We start from the raw sequence: 17,857 nt of genomic DNA, 5'->3' as shown, positions 1-17,857 counted from the left end.
ACAATTACCAACAGCACACCATCTTCTTCCAATCTCCTTTCCGTTCTTTGATCTCATCTGATAATGATAAGACACTGACAATTTGATCATACGGCTGCCTCATGATGCCTAGTCAGGGGTTACAAAGTTGGACTGACAACTGGCAAAGGCTCATTGAGGAGTTTGGAAAGTTCAAGCCTGAGGTTTGCAGTTCTGGAGATTATTGCCTATGGTTTGACCACACCACTGACAGTGTAGAATAACTTTGGTTGCATCGTGGAGTCTGTGAATGTCCTCAAGCATGTACTAGTCTTCAGGTTAAAGTCGCACTCCTTCCTTGTATATGTCTTTTCCTCTTTGATTAGTGCTGTCTGCGATGCATAATGAACACGTCCATTGCGGGGTGCAGGCAAATTCTGCTCAGGTTCACTCCTCTTTTCTTTCTCTCCCTCACTCCCCCCATCCCTAGGGCCCTTTCCATCTCCTAAAGGGCTACTTTTCCATGTTGCCTGCGATCTATCCTTTATCTTATTTATACTTGTTGGTGATTCTTTCTTTAAGAATGCCTTGAATGAGTGTTACTGGCTACTGTTGCTTTTCATCTCTCCATGGTTTGGGTGGTGTTCCTCTGCTGGCACCTTCTGTTAGAGGCTCCGTTTTTACTGCAGTGGTGCTGAGGCACGGGACACTTTGAGAGGGAGGAGGTTGCTAGCACACTGTTCTCAGAAGATATTAGGACTGTTTGGACTCTGGATGGTTATCATGAGCTGTTCTAAAAAGGCATCTGGCCCTTTTTAACTCTGTGTTTTTAACTGACCATGTGGTCCTAACCTGTCCTGTACACTCCCACCATTGAACCATCCACTGTCCTATGATAACCGCGCAGACTTCATCAGAACCACCAGAAACTGGAGTCATGCTTTTGGGGTTTCAAAATGATGAGCTAAATGAACCTTTTTTCTTTACAAATTACCCAGGAAGAAGCATTTTATCATAGCAAACAAATAGTGGATAATTCAGCACTCCTTAAGTGTTATCCTTATTCATGAGTGAGGAATCATAGATTGAAGAGAAAACAAGCTCGTACAATAAATTACACCACAGAAAGTGTCTCAGTGAAATACCAGGCTCTTTCAACACCAGGTGCTTCCTGGAGTTAGAATCGTGATGTGTTTATTCATTACTGAACATGTTAACATGGTAACACGGGATGGGGCTTTTCTTAGCATGCCCAACCATGGAGTTTGGTGTAAGTGCTGAATTGCTACTGGGTGATACATGTGTAGCATTGAGAAAATGGCTTTTCATCTTCTTACATGTGACCTCAGTTGACTTTCAGCAGCCTCTGGAGCCCAGCACAGCCTCACACTGGCGTCTGTAGACATGACCACGCTTGGTTTCACGGGAATGACTAGTTCTGGCAGCCACGGCATTTCCAGCATATTTCAAAATAGGTGCACAGCCATGGGAGAGACAGAAGTCAGATGACACTGCTGCTGTGAAAAGGGAACTACACATTCTGGTTTCTCAGAAATTCTATGCATAGCCTCTAGGATTTAGGAAAAAAAAATCTGCCAAAAGACAATGCAGAATTAAACTGGAGTGTGTGGAGGTGGCTGCATTTGGATGCCGAGCCTGAGACTTTCCCCCAGAGCCGACCCTCATCAGCACACGGCGCGTCACTGCAGGCCTGAAGAAGGTAGGTGTAGAGCTCTGCCCTCCGAGGCTTTGTGCTGACAGGCTTTCACTTATTCTGTCTACGATGCATGCATGAATGGGATGGGGACAACTCAGGTCACTTCCTCTGGCACAGGCATGACTCCGCGTGCGGGGGAGGCTCAGTGCACCCTTATCTGAACATTTAGGGCAATGGTGGGAGACCTATGGCACACATGCCACAGAGCATTCTGAAAGGTTCACCATCACTGACTTGGGGCACTTCAGGGACAAAGTTGGCTGTGGAGGACAGGGGAAAAGAAAGACCCCTTGAGGACAGGGCTGTGTGCGGCAGGACTCTCAGTTGCTTGACTTCTTCAAGTCCCACTACTACCAAAGGACTATAAGTGCTATTTAAGATTTCAGTAAGCATCTCATGCTGATTTCCCTTCTTTCTACTCTGTATTCTTTTCCTTTGATTTGTTATTTTTGCAGTTCAACTTTCAGAACATTATCTGCCAGCTGCACAGCTGGTTGAGGATGCCGGTTAGAGACAGGCTCTGCCTCTGCACTGGGACTGGATGGGGAGGCATTTGCCTGACCTGTTCTCCACAACATCTGGCTCACTTTTGGGGCACTAAGGCCATATCTCTGTGATGATTCATAGCGCTGCAGAGATAGGAAGAAACTTTGAGGAAACTGAAAAGGCAGTCTTTCCTCAGATGAGGGAAAAGACTAATGGGGACAACTTGCTCAGAATCCCATGCACTAATAAATGAGCTAGCAGTAAAATCTCGACTTCTCAGCATTGCTCCGGACTCATGTCCCAGCACACTATCCAGGCCCAGACCCTCTTTGGGACTAGACCCCTATATCACTAAGTGACTTTGTCAAGGTGAGAAAGTTCTTTCGAGTCTCTTCACGCTCTGTCTCCAGGGCTGTCTTCAGGGACATGACCACAACCAGAAGGAAGCATAACATTAATAGTTCTGCTGATCCAAAGGACTGTGGAGCCAGAGGAAGCGGCTCTCATACTTTTGTCATCTCAGCATCAGGGGCAAGTTAAGGACACTGAGGGACTCTTGGATGTCATAGTCAGGGTGCCAAAACTGTGGTGGGTTCTTCTCTAATCTCAAAGGAATGTTCCATTTATTCATGCTGTGCTATCTGCAATTTTTCAAAAATAATTTTATTGAGAAGCAAATAGCAATGAGACAGTTTCAAAACCGATTTGTAGGACAGTTTCAATAATTAATACATTGCATATTGTTGTCTTCTTAGTGGCTATTCATAGTACAAGATGCAGACATGATATCCTGTCTACAACCACTATTAGAACAGATCTTTCTATTCATTGAATTAAGAGTAAGTAGCTGTATATCTATCTTAACTATTTTGAATATACAAATAAAAAATGGTCTTTCATTTATATCCCCCTTTTTTGTTTAGTTTTGTCAGAGAAGGGTATTCCATTGTCATTTAAATATTGTAGGTGCTTGAATTCAGCAAAATATTCCAATATAGTCCAGTAGTCCATAATAGTAGTGGGTTATCTGGAGGACTGGCAACGTCAGAAGTTGGCTTTACTTTCTATCTGAGATTTTGATTCAGGGTAGTAACAGGGCTCAGGATAGTAAAAATATCCATGTCAGTTCTGTGAGTACTGTTATTTTCAGTCAGTGGGGGGTTCTGTTGCTCAATTCAGATGGAAATCATGGATCATGAAGTGCAGCTCTTCTGGCAGTGCCGATGGCTCCAGATGATGCAAATGCCTCGAGAAGCTGATGGAGCTCGCTGCAGGTCACCACCGCTGCTGGCCACTGCCGGGGCCAGCTGTTTGTGCTGTGTGCTCGTTTCTGCTGCAGACGTTTTTCGGCTGCAGGTCTCTGTGCACCATCTGTGCTAACACCCCTGGGGTTTGTTGCCATGTCCTTTGAGCTGACTGCTTTGTCCACACTATTTAGAATAACAATACTAGGTGAAATTAAAGGACTTGGGAGCCCACAACACCCAAGAAATGAATGAAGAGCAGGCTCGCAAGGCCCATGAGGCAAGCCCTTATTGTCATGGAGCCTGTGGTGCACACGGCCAGTTCCTGGCCTTCTTCATATTTGGATCATGTGCTGCAGAACTGCTGTGCAAGCACGGAGGAACACTGGGACGTTTCCTTGTCTTTGTGTGCCTGTGCATATTTTCTTCTGCCCCCGAATTCTTTCTCACCATGAAAACCCCTAACTGACCTCTTGTCTGATGTGTCCCACAGCAGCTGCAGAGGTGTGGGCCAGGGCCACATGTCTGTAGCATTGCAAAACTGCTGTGGTATCTGGGACTTCAGCGCTGCCTTCTCATGAAGGCAAAAGAGGATGCACGCTTCCCGCAGCTCTGTGGTCTGTACCACAGGGCACAACTCAGAGGCTTGGGCAACCAAGGCAGAGCTGGAAACTGGACTCTCCAGGCCTAGGGGCCTGGGCACAACCTCATCCTGGCTTGGTAAGGACGCCGTGCTGTGAAGGCTCAAGACTTGGTCAGTGTCCACCTTCAGGTTTTCTCAAAGAGGCCACCTGACTACCGATTTGATTTGAAACTGTCTCATTGCTATTTGTTTATCAATAAAATTATGGAAAAAAAGGGAAGAAGGTTAACCGTATAAATCTTAATTAACTAGTTTGAAGATTATAATTTGCAATGTATTAACTATTGTTATTCTCCAATTATTTTGTTAGGAAATTCTGTTTTACCATTCTTCATAAAATATGTAATTAATATTTAAAATAAATTTATCTTAATAATAAAAAAAGAGGCCACCTGAGAAAGCTACAAATGGGTCTCAGGTCATAACGTGAGGGTCTTAGAAGCTGTTTAACTCTTAAGATTCCCTTCTGTCAGCAGTTAAGGAAATGGACCTTGAAGCACCTCAATATAGTTTCAGTTGAGCACATAACGGGTTCATGTGCCTTAATCTGACTCAGAGACACCCAATGGGAGTCAGAATACTGACCAGAGAAAAATGTTTCAGAGAATTAATTGGGAGCTTGTAGACTCAGAAAACAGTGTTGTGTATCTCACTGTGCATTGGTGGCCAGGATTTGAAGTACCCATAACCCAAGAAAGATTTAAATTTGGCAAGGATGTGATTTGGAGCCACAAAGTGTATCTTGAAAATTCTAAGTTTATAAGACAGAGTTCCAGATTTCATAAATCGCATCGAGTATACACATGGACCAGGGAAGGGCTGCAGCTCAGAATGTCCCTGGACTCTGGGCAGGAAATGGCACCACCAAGCACCACACGGCTCGCATTAGTAGAGATCGCCTTATCAAGCCATCTTTCAGTGGGACAAGTGGCTGGTCACAGGCTGTAACAGTGGCAGAAAGGAGCAAAACAGGTGCAGCCTTGGACTGTGGGCGTGGAGATTTGTGTTTGTGGAGTTCGTACTACTTAACTCACTCTTACACAAACTTCTGTCTCTGCACCACATTCTAGCGTTCTGACATCGCGTGGCCCTGTGATAGCACATGGCTTGTTTTACTCTCCTTCCCATGGGTAGCTACAATGGTGCAGAAGAGGCGCCTCCTTTAGAACTTGCCCTTCGGGTGGAACTTGCCTCAAAACATCATGCTCTCCTTTTGTCCCCTCCAGGACCTCGTCCTCAGTTGTCTCCCTGCATTTTCTCTGCCACATGGTGACCATACAAGGAATGGAGCAGACCAGAGCAGAAGCCGGACATGCGATGCCACAGCTGAGGAAGGCGATGGCTCTGGAATCTTCTTTATGGGAAAAGATGAAAGAGAAGTTCACGAAAGGGCAGCCTAAGATCCTTGGTGTAAGTCAGCTGTGGAGCGGGGAGGGCAACGATGGTGTGGTGTTCATGCCTGGCCAACCTAATATCCACCACGTGTCCTACTGGGCTCAGAGCATAGTGACCCATCCTAGTGATATTAGTGCTTGCCTTTCAGGCCATATCATTGGAAAATGATGGCACTGTCTGCACTCAATCACATCGTGTCTCCAGTTTAGTTGTATTTTAAATGTACTGACTTCAGACCCATTCTAGATTGTGATTCATGCAGCACAGTCATATTTAACCTCACGATGGAATAGCAGCAGTGGCTGGTGTTCCCCACTGGCCTCCCTCGTTGCCCAGGACGTATGTGATCCCTGACTCTCTTTGGTGCCATTTCTCTACCTGTTCTCAGATGAGGAAGAACCTTTTTTCTTCTAAATAGTTCTTTCTAGGCCCTCATGGACAGTGCCTGAAAGCTTAGATAATGGATTTTAAATCTTACCCTTTTCTATTTTTGTGCAGGGTCTCACTACACAGCTCAGACTCATAGTGATCCTCCTGTCTTCAGCCTCTCCACCATGCCTGGACTCCATCGCCAGCTCAGCATGCCCAGGGGCAGAACTGGCAGGGCATGTGGCACCAGGGATCCAACCCTGGCTCCTGTGCTTGCCTAAGCAAGTGCTCGGTCCACTGAGCTATCTCACCAGACCTACACCTTACATTTCTTATCATATGTATCTTACGCTGTGAATTTCCCTCTTGGCATACCTCTGTGCCTCGTTAGTTTTGAAAATTCATCTTCATTAGGATCCTTTTCAATGCTCAATGTTTAATTCACCACACTTTCAGTCTTGAGGCCCAAGGTCCTAAAAATTGTGAAGTTGCTCCGTTGTTTTATTTTTTTGCCCGTATATCTACTTTACTATGTTAATTCTTCTCCCTAGAACAATCACTTCCTAATTTTTGGATCACCCTACTCTGAACATCTGATAAGTGACAGCAACAGATTAAGTATAAATAGTATTATTTGTCTCACATATGTGTCTTTGGGCCATTTTTAATAGACTCATTCCAACCTAAAATTACTGGAGTTGGGAAAAATATTCAGAAGGATAATTTGAGTCAGTTAGCATATGCATAATACTAAAGTGAGAAGAGAATATCTAAAGATCAATAGATTGCACTGAAAGATGGAGAATACTTGTGTGGTTGGGTAGGATGTGTCATCAACACCATTTTGAGCAAGATAAGCTACCTTCCTTTCTTGGTCCTTTCCAGGCCATGCAGATCACCACTGGCCTGTTGATCCTCGGCGTGGGACTCGCAATGATGTGCAGCACGCTGCCTGCTTATGGAGCACGCAGCCTGTCAGTGTATACCGGCTACTCAATCTGGGGATCGTTGATGGTGAGTGTACCTTACGCAAAACCACAGGCAATGCAGTGTTATTCATACACTCCTCAGATTGGCATGAGAACCTTTCCTAACAGTACCATATGTACTATAGCTTAGAGACAAGTATGTTGAACCTTTCTTTGTCTCACTTTCTTTTTTTTTTAAATTTTTATTTATTTATTTATTTGAGAGAGAGAGAGAGAGAGAGAGAGAGAGAGAGAGAGAGAGAGAGAGAGAGAGGCCAGCTCAGCCCACCAGGGGGTGGGCTGGCTGGCATGTGGTGCTGGGGGATTGAACCGCGGTCCCTGATGCTTTTGCTAAGCTTGTTCTAAGTAGGTGCTTTAGACCACTGAGCCATCTCTCCAGCCCCTGTCTCACTTTGTTGTTTAACATGGAAATAACAACATAAATTTATGGAGTATTAGATATAATTATTTCATATCTATCAGTGAAGATGCGCTAAAGTAGAAGTAGCTGTAGACACAAAATGGAATGATTTAAGCATGGATGTTTTCAGCAAACAAGGAACAAGTCATCTACAGGCTTGGTGAATTGAGCGTGAGGACCTCTTGGGACATGGCCAGCAGAGCAAGTCGATTTTGCTGACACTCGTCCATTGCCCATTAGTGTTTTCGATGATACCTCCAATCCAAGGGTGAACAAAGGCTCCTGTCTTATCTCTGGGCGCTTTCACTAACACAGTTCACTTTTGTAGCTGGAGGGTTTCACACCGCTCTGAAGATCACAGGGGATGGTAGAAAACAACACTGCTGGTAATTTGTCAACTCTGTCAATAGTTATCTTAGAAAACAGAATTACTTTTAGACCAACTTTGTTTCAGAAGTTTACTAAAAATAACTTTAATTAAAATGCAGTTAAGATAATAATTTATGAAAGTTTAAAAATCTTTGTTCAAGACAAAACATGAAAGGGGTTCTGTGGGCACTAGAGGATACAATGAACAGAGTATACCATGCTTTATCTACTGAGCTGAAGAACATTTGGTGATTGTGCAATATGTTTATATCACCATCAGGAAGCCTATCCTAGGCTTCTGCAGAATTGAAAATAAGAACTTTTTTTCTGCAGAATTGAAAATAAGAACTATCAGAGTTTTATGATTGGTCTGGCTTTGACTTCTCTCTTCTATTCAGAGTATAGAAGTTTAGCTTTTCAGAAGAAATTCCTGTCTTCATGTAAAAACTGCAACGTCTTCTGCATCTAATAACAATCTGAACAAATCAGTTTATATTAAACATTTACTTGACACAGGCAGCCTATTAAGGGTTTTATATACATAAATCCATTTCAAGCAAACAGAATCCTCTGAGGAAAGATTTGTTACTGTAATTATCATATGAGAAAGGAAATTAGGAGTTAGAAGAGTTGCTGACTTGTTCAGGTCTATGAGGTTCAGGAATCAGAACTCAAAGCACTCTGCTTCCAAAACTACTCGCAGCTCACCAGGTCGATCTCAGCTTCCACGTCCATCCTCCTCCCAAGACCGCAGAGGAGGCCTCTTACATAGACTCCGACTGCTGGACGTGTTGGGTGGATCACCAGGAAGGAAGCGGATATATTTTCACAAGTGAGACCCCACCCAGGGCACCGCGGGCGTTTCTCACTTCGTGTTATGCGGTGCACACGCTGCGAGGATGCCTTCACTCACCCTCTCAACTGTGCTCCGGGCCTCATGCCCAAAGGGCCCCCTTCTGTTCCTTCCCCCTGCACGTGTGCAAACAGTGAGACTGTCGCACGTGCCTCTCACGTTTGGGCTGTTCTGTCCCCAGTCCCGCTATGTCTTTTATGACAGTCCCACAAAACTAGGGCCACATTAAGCTGCTTTTTAAAGTTTTCTTTCTTTCTTTAATATGTATTTAGGACAGTGTGTACAGGGTTCCACTATGGAGATCGGACTCGTAGTGATCCTCCTGCTCTCAGCCTGCCAAGCAGTGGGATTACACGCGTGTGCCACCACGCCCAGTCTCAACCGCCTGCCGTCCCAGTGCGCCCCAGGGCGCGGCTGGCACAGCACGCACGGAATCCAGCACCAGTCGCTGGGCTCTGCCAAGCAGGTGCTTCAGTCTGCTGAGCTTTCGGGCCAGTCTTTAAGTTTTCTAAGGTGTACTTTTGGGATATTGCAAATTTTATTTATCACAATTTCTCACTCATTGCTCATTTTTTCCTCTGAGATTTTTGTGTAGCTTTGTCAGCATGCAAAATGAGGTTGTATTAATAAATCCAGTTTTTAATATCTAGTATCACCAGCATAGGGACTTTAACATATGCACTTTTGAAGATTCTCACAACCCAACCCACAGCACTAGTTGAAAGAAAATGCGATGTGTTCATGACTTAGTTCAGATAAGATGATGCAAGGTATTCTTTGTTATTTTTTTTTTTTCTAGGCGATTTTTGTGAAATCATTTTGTTTGGCTATTGAAAATTTCATGAAAGAGTACATTTATAAAGCTATTTCCATAGTTCATTCACTCTGGAATTAATTTATAATTCTTAAGTTTCTAAAATCAAACATAGGACATTAATTCAGAAACATAAAATGTTCGATTGTGTAAGGTGGAGCATGCAACTAAACAACTCCATAAGTTTTAGAAAATGAAAATCTGTTGCCCAACACACAGAAGCCACGGTCTCCAATCATCACCCAATGAGGAATCTAGGTTTTTGCCATTATTTTGTGCAAGACTTTTCATAGATATTTCAAATGACAATAGTAGTTACTGCTTTTATTTATTTATTAAATAACACAATATATAAAAAGCTTTAGAAATGACAAAATTTCCTTAAACAAAGTAATAGGAATTCAACAATGGTTGCTATATTGCATGATGTTATTAGTTGTTTGAGTCACCAGATACAAACCTGAAAAATTGGTTTAAAAAAATAAGGGCCAGGGAGATAGCTCAGTGGACTAAGCACCTGCTTAGGTAAGTTGAGGGGCTGGGGTTCAATTCTCTGCACCACATGCTGTGCTGGCCCCTCCCCTGGGTACACTGAGCCTGCCACCGAGATGGGTGTGATGGCATACACCTATAAGCCTAGCGCTGGGGAGGCTGAAAACAGGAGGATCACTGTGAGTCTGAGCTGTATAATGAGACTGTGCCAAATACATCAAAATAATAATAATAATAATAATAATAGAAATTAAAAAGAAAAAATAAGAACAAAAAAAATTTTAAGCATTAACCGCTCCTTTCAAAAGACATGGACAACATATTACCTTTACCTCCTTTCAGGAATTCGATGTCATTTTTCTCAGGGATTTTAAGAATGTGAAGACCATTGCTATTCATTATATTTTGAGAAACTTGATAAATTCTCCCATGAGTCTATCTCGTAGAATTCTTGTGTTCTTAATGGGAAGAATAAAACCATAATCAGCAAATTTGGTGTTTCTTTTAAACTACTGCTCTGTTTAACATGTTGGTAGAATTTAGGGGTAAGTTTTAATTTGTATGATTTGTAACCACTGTTTAAAGTTTTTACCTGACTTTTTCTTCCATTCCTAGTTTATTATTTCAGGGTCTTTCGCAATTGCAACAGCAAGAAGAACTACAAAGGGATTTGTGAGTTCTATTTTATTTTATTTTGGTATCAAAAAGGGAATGATGTAATCAAATGTGCATTCTGTCTGGGCATAAGATGATTGTTTCTTTAAAATGTCATGAGTTTTACCATGAAGGATTGTTCAATAATTATATTTAAATACTTGCATAATTACTATGAGTCACATAGTGCTAAATATCTTGCCAGACTGTAGCCTAGGGAGTCTGCTTGGAAATGCAGAAGTTCTAGAGAAGGAAAACCAGCGACAGCAGCTGTGGACTTGAGCCAGAGTGGAGGCACCAAGTAATATTCATTAATTAAAATGCTATTTCGACTACACCCAAGGAGAGCTTTCAGTTTCCTAATGAGCTTTTAGTTAAGAAAAAAAAATTAAATTATTACTCTCTGCCACTGTGTCTTTCACAAACCTAACTTAAGACAATACACATCCATCTGTCTATCTGTCTATCTGTCTATCTATCTATCTATCTATCTATCTATCTATCTATCTATCTCTACCTATCTATGACGATAAATTTCTTGCTGAAAATGCAAACATCAACTCTACAGCCTGATCAATATGGACTTTGCAAACTCTGGCCAACACCCACCTCTAACATTGCTTCTGTTTACAACCAATGACATGCATCTCATACAACATTCAAGCCAAGCCTCTCACACTTTCCTGAGCAAATTTCGTTCTTGTAGAAAGTTTATGCCACATAAAAAGAGACTGGACAGAAGGAAAGACACAATGTAAGATGTAAATGCAGAAGGGAGCAAGCCACGAGGAGCAGGCACCTTGTTGGAAGCGATGAGCACTCAGTCCCTGCGGCGGAGCGCGGCCTGAGGTGCAGAGGCAGGCTGCACAGCTGAGGGACAGACCCAGACGCCCCGGACAGGAGACCTAGGGTCGATCTTCCACACTCTCTGACATTATCTGAAGGGATTGAACTAGGAAGTAACAAGCTCATGGCTTTGCCTTGGCAAGAGATTAATCATTTCAAATTGACAGAAAAAGATAATTTCAAGACTCCTGAAATACTGAAGATAGTATGAGATATGTTGGCCAAGGAAGGGGGGGCTTCACATGAGCAAGGGAGACATAGCTACTGGATTATTTAACTATCTTTCATTCCCTTGTAGGTCCGAGCCAGTTTAGGCTTGAACATCTGCAGCTCTGTGTTTGCTGGTGTAGGAATGATACTCATCATGACCAGCTTGGGCATAAGTTTATCCTTTCCCTTTCCCTGCAGCTACAATTGGCATGAAAGTTGTCTTATGACAAGGTCTCTTATACTGGTGAGTGCCTCCTCGTCTCACCGACTACTAATGCGTCAGCAGGAGGGCAGAGCACTGGTTCTGCAAGAAGCATTCATCAACACTGACTAGCGCTGGGTCTTTTGGGGGGAAGGATGAAGGCACTGAGAAATAGAACAAACTCTTCTGTAAGAGTCATGCTCACATAGCATCTCTTTTTGTCCTCTAAAAGTGATGGAGCCAATTGGGAAGAAAGCATGGGACAGAACACACGCTCCATAGCGGTCATTGGGCGCGGCACTCCGGCGCCATTTTGACTGTTTAATTACAGCACATGGATCTGTGTCTGTTGTTATTCCCTCTAAACTGGAAGGTAATGCCAGCCCCCAAATGCTCCCAGGGCTTCCTGATGCAGCCTAGTGGAGTTATATGATTCTTTAATGATGAAGGAAAAATGTCTTGAATGCTAGGTTCTATGTGGCGAGTAGCACAGTGTTTTGCTGGACGTCTCTGGGTGTTCTCACAATATTTACCACTTTTAGCCTCAACAGTCAGCTCCTGGAAGGTTCTCAAGCCTCTGTCTGTATGGTGTTATTTCTTTCCGCATCATTTGACCTCACCTAGTTGATGTCCTCATTGCTTTCTCCTCCAAATTACAGCTTACAGAGCTCTTCTGAGAAGTAAAAGATTTTAGTGCTTTTGCCCTGGGTGAGTGCAGGGAGAGGAGCGGTTTCCACACAGGGCAGACACTAACAGGGGCTGCAAATCTTTACTCCTGGAATGTGGGCGGCTAATTATTAGCACGCTCGCGTTTCCAGTTTTCTTCCATTCGTAGGAGCTTTCAGACTCAGCTTACTGGTTTTCTGTGTCTGTCATCGTCTCTCACTAACTTTGGGAGCTCACCATCTTCGGTGATGTATTCTGCAACAGCCAGAGTAGTACTTTTACTTTATCACTTAGTATACTAAATAGGTCTTGAGCTCTGCCTGTTCACCCCAAAATAGCCCCTCAAATTTACAGTGGAAAAAGGCTTTGACAGCTACTTTCCTGACAAAGGATTAATATCAACAGTCATAAAAATTTTTTAAAAACTGAACACCAAAAAGTTATATAACCTAAGTGAGTGGCATATTTTGATGGGGATGAATATCAGAATACTGTCTTTGCTACAGTGGTTTTTAATTTAAATATTAAGGATATATTTTGATAGAACATTATAATTATAAAAAGAAGCTAGAAAATGTGACTTCTTTTTGGAAAAAAGAATCGTCAAGTCTAGCCATATAAATAACACCAAATTATTAATTTAAATATACAAGTAAATGTAAATTTCCAGTTGTCTGCTAGCTCTACGTGTAAGAGAAAGACTGCAGTTTTGTAAGACTCAGGACAATGCATTCTGTACAACAAGTGTGCGCAATCTCACAAATAGCTCCTGTAAATAATAACACAGGAACAGAAAGAAAAATGGCATTCATGTAACTCATTGCTTTATGACTTGGGCTGAAGGTGTAGGATTGACGTGGATTTAAGCTCCATAATAGAGGTAGAGATACAGATAGATAGAGATACAGGTGACAGGGACGTAGATGTACGTATCTGCCAGCAGCTTGGAAGACTATCTTGTCACTTGTTTTTGTAAGTAAAACCAAATTGAGCTATAGCCAAGCCCACAGGATGACCTTCTGTGTGACACTGCTTCTAGTTCCAATGGTAGACTTGAGTCCCAGCAGTGAAGAACACAGGGCCTGTACACTAAAATAAATACTGTCTGACCTCACAGCTTTCTAACTCCCCATCTCCTCCCCTAGATGGCAAGGTCCTTGGGGACAGGGACTTTTCTATTCTATTTGCTGCCTTCCATTTCTAAGCCTACATCCATGCCTGGCATGCAGAGGCTACTGAGACTGCCGAAAGCATAAGGGGACAAAAGAAGCAATGCATGAACCGTTCTTAGGGTCCAGTGAGACCATCTTTCAGGAGCTGAGCCCACAGCCGTGAGTTCTTCCACAGCACGTAGGCTATCTTTAAGCGTGCAGAGGAGACTACAGTCTTTAAGCCAAGGAACCTCAACTCCATCTGGGGTCATCTGTTAGGCATAAGCATGCTGCCTGACACTGACGTTTGAGCCCACAGTTTGGATGAAGATAAAGTGAAAACCAATCGCCTTTGGAGATGAATTAAGCAGCTGCTCATTATAGCGCCACTTTCTTATTGTAGATTAAACAAATGGCTGCTACTTTGCTAGGTAGTTAATCTTTATTATCACATCCTTGCAGGCTTTAGAAATTGAAAAGTTCAGAATAGGTCTCTCTAAGCTAAAGTCGAAGTCGTGGCCGGGCTTCATTCCTCTCTGGATGCCCTAGGGAAAATCGGTTCTCTGACTTTCTGGCTTTCAGAACTGCTTCCTGAATTCCATCACTCTCTACACTGCCCTGTACCCTAAAATCAAACAGCAAAGTCTTCAGAACTCATGAACTTCAGCAATTGTGCTGTCACCTTCATTTATTTCATCCAAGACAAATAATGCTAAATAATTCCTGTACCTCAACTTGTAAACAATTCCATTTGCAAAATATATTCCCCTCTGTCCTATAACTGGTTGCGTCTTCAGGTTTTAACGATCAGGGCACCATATCTGCCAACAACTAGGACCATATGGGGCCATGCAATTGTGTCAACCAAATGAACTACTAGTACTTGAGCGGACCAAGATGACAGCAACGTTTAAACCAGGTGCGCATGCCATTTCAAAGCACTTTCTTGTTGCATTTCCATAATGACCCCAGATAGTCAGAAAAATCTTGATCATTTCATTAGTGAAATCTATAGGAGAATAACTGACTCCAGTGTGAGAAGACTTTGCCAAGCCTCAAGGTGTGGAAGGAGCCAGCGCCCAGACACCGGTCAGGGCTGGTGGTCTTCAGCACGTAACTAGTGGTAAGGATTCGTGACCTCTGCTCCCCTCTGCTCATCCCTGTGCTCTGCATTGATTCTCAGGGCATGGATTGGCTGTTGCTCCTGCTAAGCATGCTGGAATTGTCCCTCGCCATCGCCGTCTCTTCATTTGGGTGCAAAGTGACCTGTTGTTACCTTGGTGGGGTGAGTATTGATCTTGCTGATGTCTGTAGTAGTTTCCTGCGACTGTATCATCAAGCACATGAAGCACAGGGTTACTATCTGCTTCTGCCGCAGTGTCTGAGCACTGCCTGCTTGGTCCCCTGCCCATGGTCTCATGACGCTGCTCTTGTGACGTTGGCTGGGCTCTTCCTGCCTGGACCTTCTTTCTTGTCTTCTTCCATTCTCTGGCCCACCAAACCCATTCCCTCCCAGATGCTGAACTAATGACCAGGAACACCTATGCTGAGGGCAGCAGGCCAACACACACCTTGAAGTGTTTCAGGTGGCCTTATAGTGAACACACAGCCGTGTCAGGTTCGCCCAGGATGGCGACCCTCTGGAGTGCTCAGAACCAACTGATGGGCAACCTACTAGCGGGACAGACAATCTGCCACATCCATGGGTCCATGCACACCTGAGAGGTGACAGTCTCAACAGTTTGCTCCAGGGGGTCCTTAGAATTATGCTTATCGGAATGGCCAACGGAGGCTGCTTTTCCCTATCTTCAACAAAAAAAGCTTGTCTCTTCAGAGTCCAGATCAGTGCATACCTCTCAGACCGGGCCAGCTGTGACTCCACCGCCCTACTGTAGCAAGCACCCTGTGGCTCCTGGGAGGTTCTCAGACCGGGCCAGCTGTGACTCCACCGCCCTACTGTAGCAAGCACCCTGTGGCTCCTGCTGGGTTCAGTCTCACAAGCTAGACTGATGTGCTCCAGCACTCAGCGTTCCCCATCAGCCTCTCAGGCCGACGTCTGCTGCTGCAAGTGTGACCTAGGCAGCCTGACCCGCCTAGGAAGCCCACCCCATGGGTCCTGAGGTTGAATTCAGGAAGAAAGGGCAATAAAGACACTAAGGAGGAAGGGGAAACCCTGAGATTATTTGGTTACTCACCTGCGGCCCTGTGATTTCTTTCAGGTTGTGTTCATTCTGTCATCAAATTCTCACACGACAGAAACCATGTCTCCTGCCCCACTGGGCAGAGGTTTGATGTCTCCAACAAATCCAGAGAAAAGTGTTGCTGGAAGCATTCCCTGAATTTAAGGCAAAAGCCCGCTGTGGGAAAGTACCTGAGACCCTCTCTGGAGAGAGAGAGAGAGAGAGAGAGAGAGAGAGAGAGAGAGAGAGAGAGAGATTGAGGGAGCGAGCGCACATGCATAGATTCAGAATCAAGTTCTCTTGTTTTCTCAGGAACTTCACAAATCTTTCCACCCAATCTTAAACAGACTATCTGATGTTGAATAAAACAATCATGCATTAATTGGACAACCACATTTGAATGACATTTATTCATGCTCAGACCTCGGCATAAGGCTGTACAGTTGATACAGAAGCTCTGGCAGCAAAGGGCACATTGGTGTTTCTTCAGACTCCTTTCCTGCTCCCCGTCTAGTAGTCCTGCTTGTTTGACCTCTATATTTTTAACTCATGTTTGGAGAATTTTGTCCTGCCATAAAATTCGATATATGTTTTTGCCCCATTTTATTTCCTTTCTGTCATATAAAGTACAAGGAAGAGTGCAGGCAGTATTTGCATATGCATGGGGCTTCGAGTGTAACTACTGCAGGATTATATCTCAATAAAATGCATATCCAGTGCCATGTACAAGCTGGTACACTGCATACTGTTTATGGTCATTCAATAAGTATATCAGCTTTCCAGTTAAAATGCCAAAACAACTTAAAAAATTCCGAAGAGGCAAGTTCACGGGCTACCTACTTCCCAATCTGATGGAATACCAGAGAAAATATAATGGTAATAGGCAATCCAGGAATGTAGCAAGCATATGGGCTTTCCATCCACCCTAGATCTTCTGCCTTGAAAATCACATCTCCGTTATGTACCTCTGTATAGTCACAGACATAATCCAAGTTTTCTCCATGCTTCATATCTCTTCTCAGTCTAAAGTAAAACAGATACCATCAGGCTTGCTATAACTTAAGCAGCACAACCAGTACTTAGCCTGCCATCTAGAGATCCCCAAAGGTTTTACATGTAAGTGAACATATGTGCACATCTATGTATTATATAACCTAATCTATCATTTTTCTAACACATGTTCATAAAGCGCCTATAATGAGACAGAAATTATTGTAAGCATATGAGAAACTACTGGTGTCTGAGAAAGACAATGTCTGTCCACTGTTATGGGTCATAATTTTATGGGGCATGGTACAAATGAACACATAAATCATCAAAATGGCTTGTATGTTGTTCCCAGCTAAGGAGAAAGGCTGTGAGCAGGTTGGCGCCTGATCCCCTGAGCAGCCTGCTGCGGTGAAGCTGCCAGGAGGGGATTACACTCTGAGGGCACCTCCCTCTCTAATGAGATCAGAACCCATGTCTCTCAGGACCCAGCTCCTACTGTCTCTCCTTCTGCCATGTGAGGATGCAGCATTCGCAATAACAAAGTGTGTGCAGAACAGGGACCTTGCCGAAGACCTAGTTTATCGGTCTTTAATCTTGGACTGTCAGCCTCCCATACAGAGAGAAATGAAGTTTACACCCAGTTGTCAAATATGTTGTTACAGTGTCACAGACTAAGATAACAGTGGACTGATTTACAATGACACCAAGAAGAAATAGTGAATGAAAGATTAGTTTCTTCAAAAGTAGACCTAGAAAGCAGGATTTATACATGCAAAATTGGATGCTTATTTTATGCCATATGCAGAAGCAACTCAAAATGCATAAATGACCTAAATATAAGTTCTAAAATCACAGGATACAAGAGAGAAAATTTCTTGACCTTGGAATTGGCAATGATGTTTCTGGAAATCATACCAAACTCCAGTCTATAAGAGTAAAAATAAGTAAATGCAACTACGTCAAACTAAAGCTTCTGTACATAAAAGCAAACCATGTAAAAAGGCAACATATGTGCTTATTCACATATAATTTAATTTTGGAAAACAATGAGCCAATTGAAAAACAGGAAAAGGACCTACACAACTAAGTGGCGGAGAAATTGATTAAAAAATAAACAGCCAGAGATCATGTGGAGACCATGATCACCTAAGAAATTCAAACCAAAGCCACAGCCATCCCCACACTGTAGAAGGAATGGCAGCTGTCAAAACACAAGGGGAGTGCTGGCC

General features: G+C 43.4%; 1 protein-coding gene across 1 annotated transcript; it reads left to right on the top strand.

Moving 5' to 3' along the window:
* Positions 1–1,499: 1,499 nt before the first annotated feature.
* Positions 1,500–16,294, top strand: LOC101572136 (membrane-spanning 4-domains subfamily A member 4A-like). The gene is made up of 7 exons (XM_023707234.1): positions 1,500–1,678; positions 5,275–5,458; positions 6,698–6,826; positions 10,345–10,401; positions 11,528–11,683; positions 14,642–14,743; positions 15,678–16,294. The coding sequence occupies exons 2-7, from the start codon at positions 5,315–5,317 to the stop codon at positions 15,795–15,797; spliced, it is 708 nt and encodes a 235-aa protein (XP_023563002.1). The 5' UTR covers positions 1,500–1,678; positions 5,275–5,314; the 3' UTR covers positions 15,798–16,294.
* The last annotated feature ends 1,563 nt before the right edge of the window (positions 16,295–17,857 follow it).

The sequence above is a fragment of the Octodon degus genome, unplaced genomic scaffold (assembly GCF_000260255.1).
Source record: "Octodon degus isolate 3935 unplaced genomic scaffold, OctDeg1.0 scaffold00283, whole genome shotgun sequence".
Lineage (NCBI taxonomy): Eukaryota > Metazoa > Chordata > Mammalia > Rodentia > Octodontidae > Octodon > Octodon degus.
The sequence above is the reverse complement of the archived record's forward strand: the minus strand, read 5'-3'. Positions and strand labels throughout refer to the sequence as shown.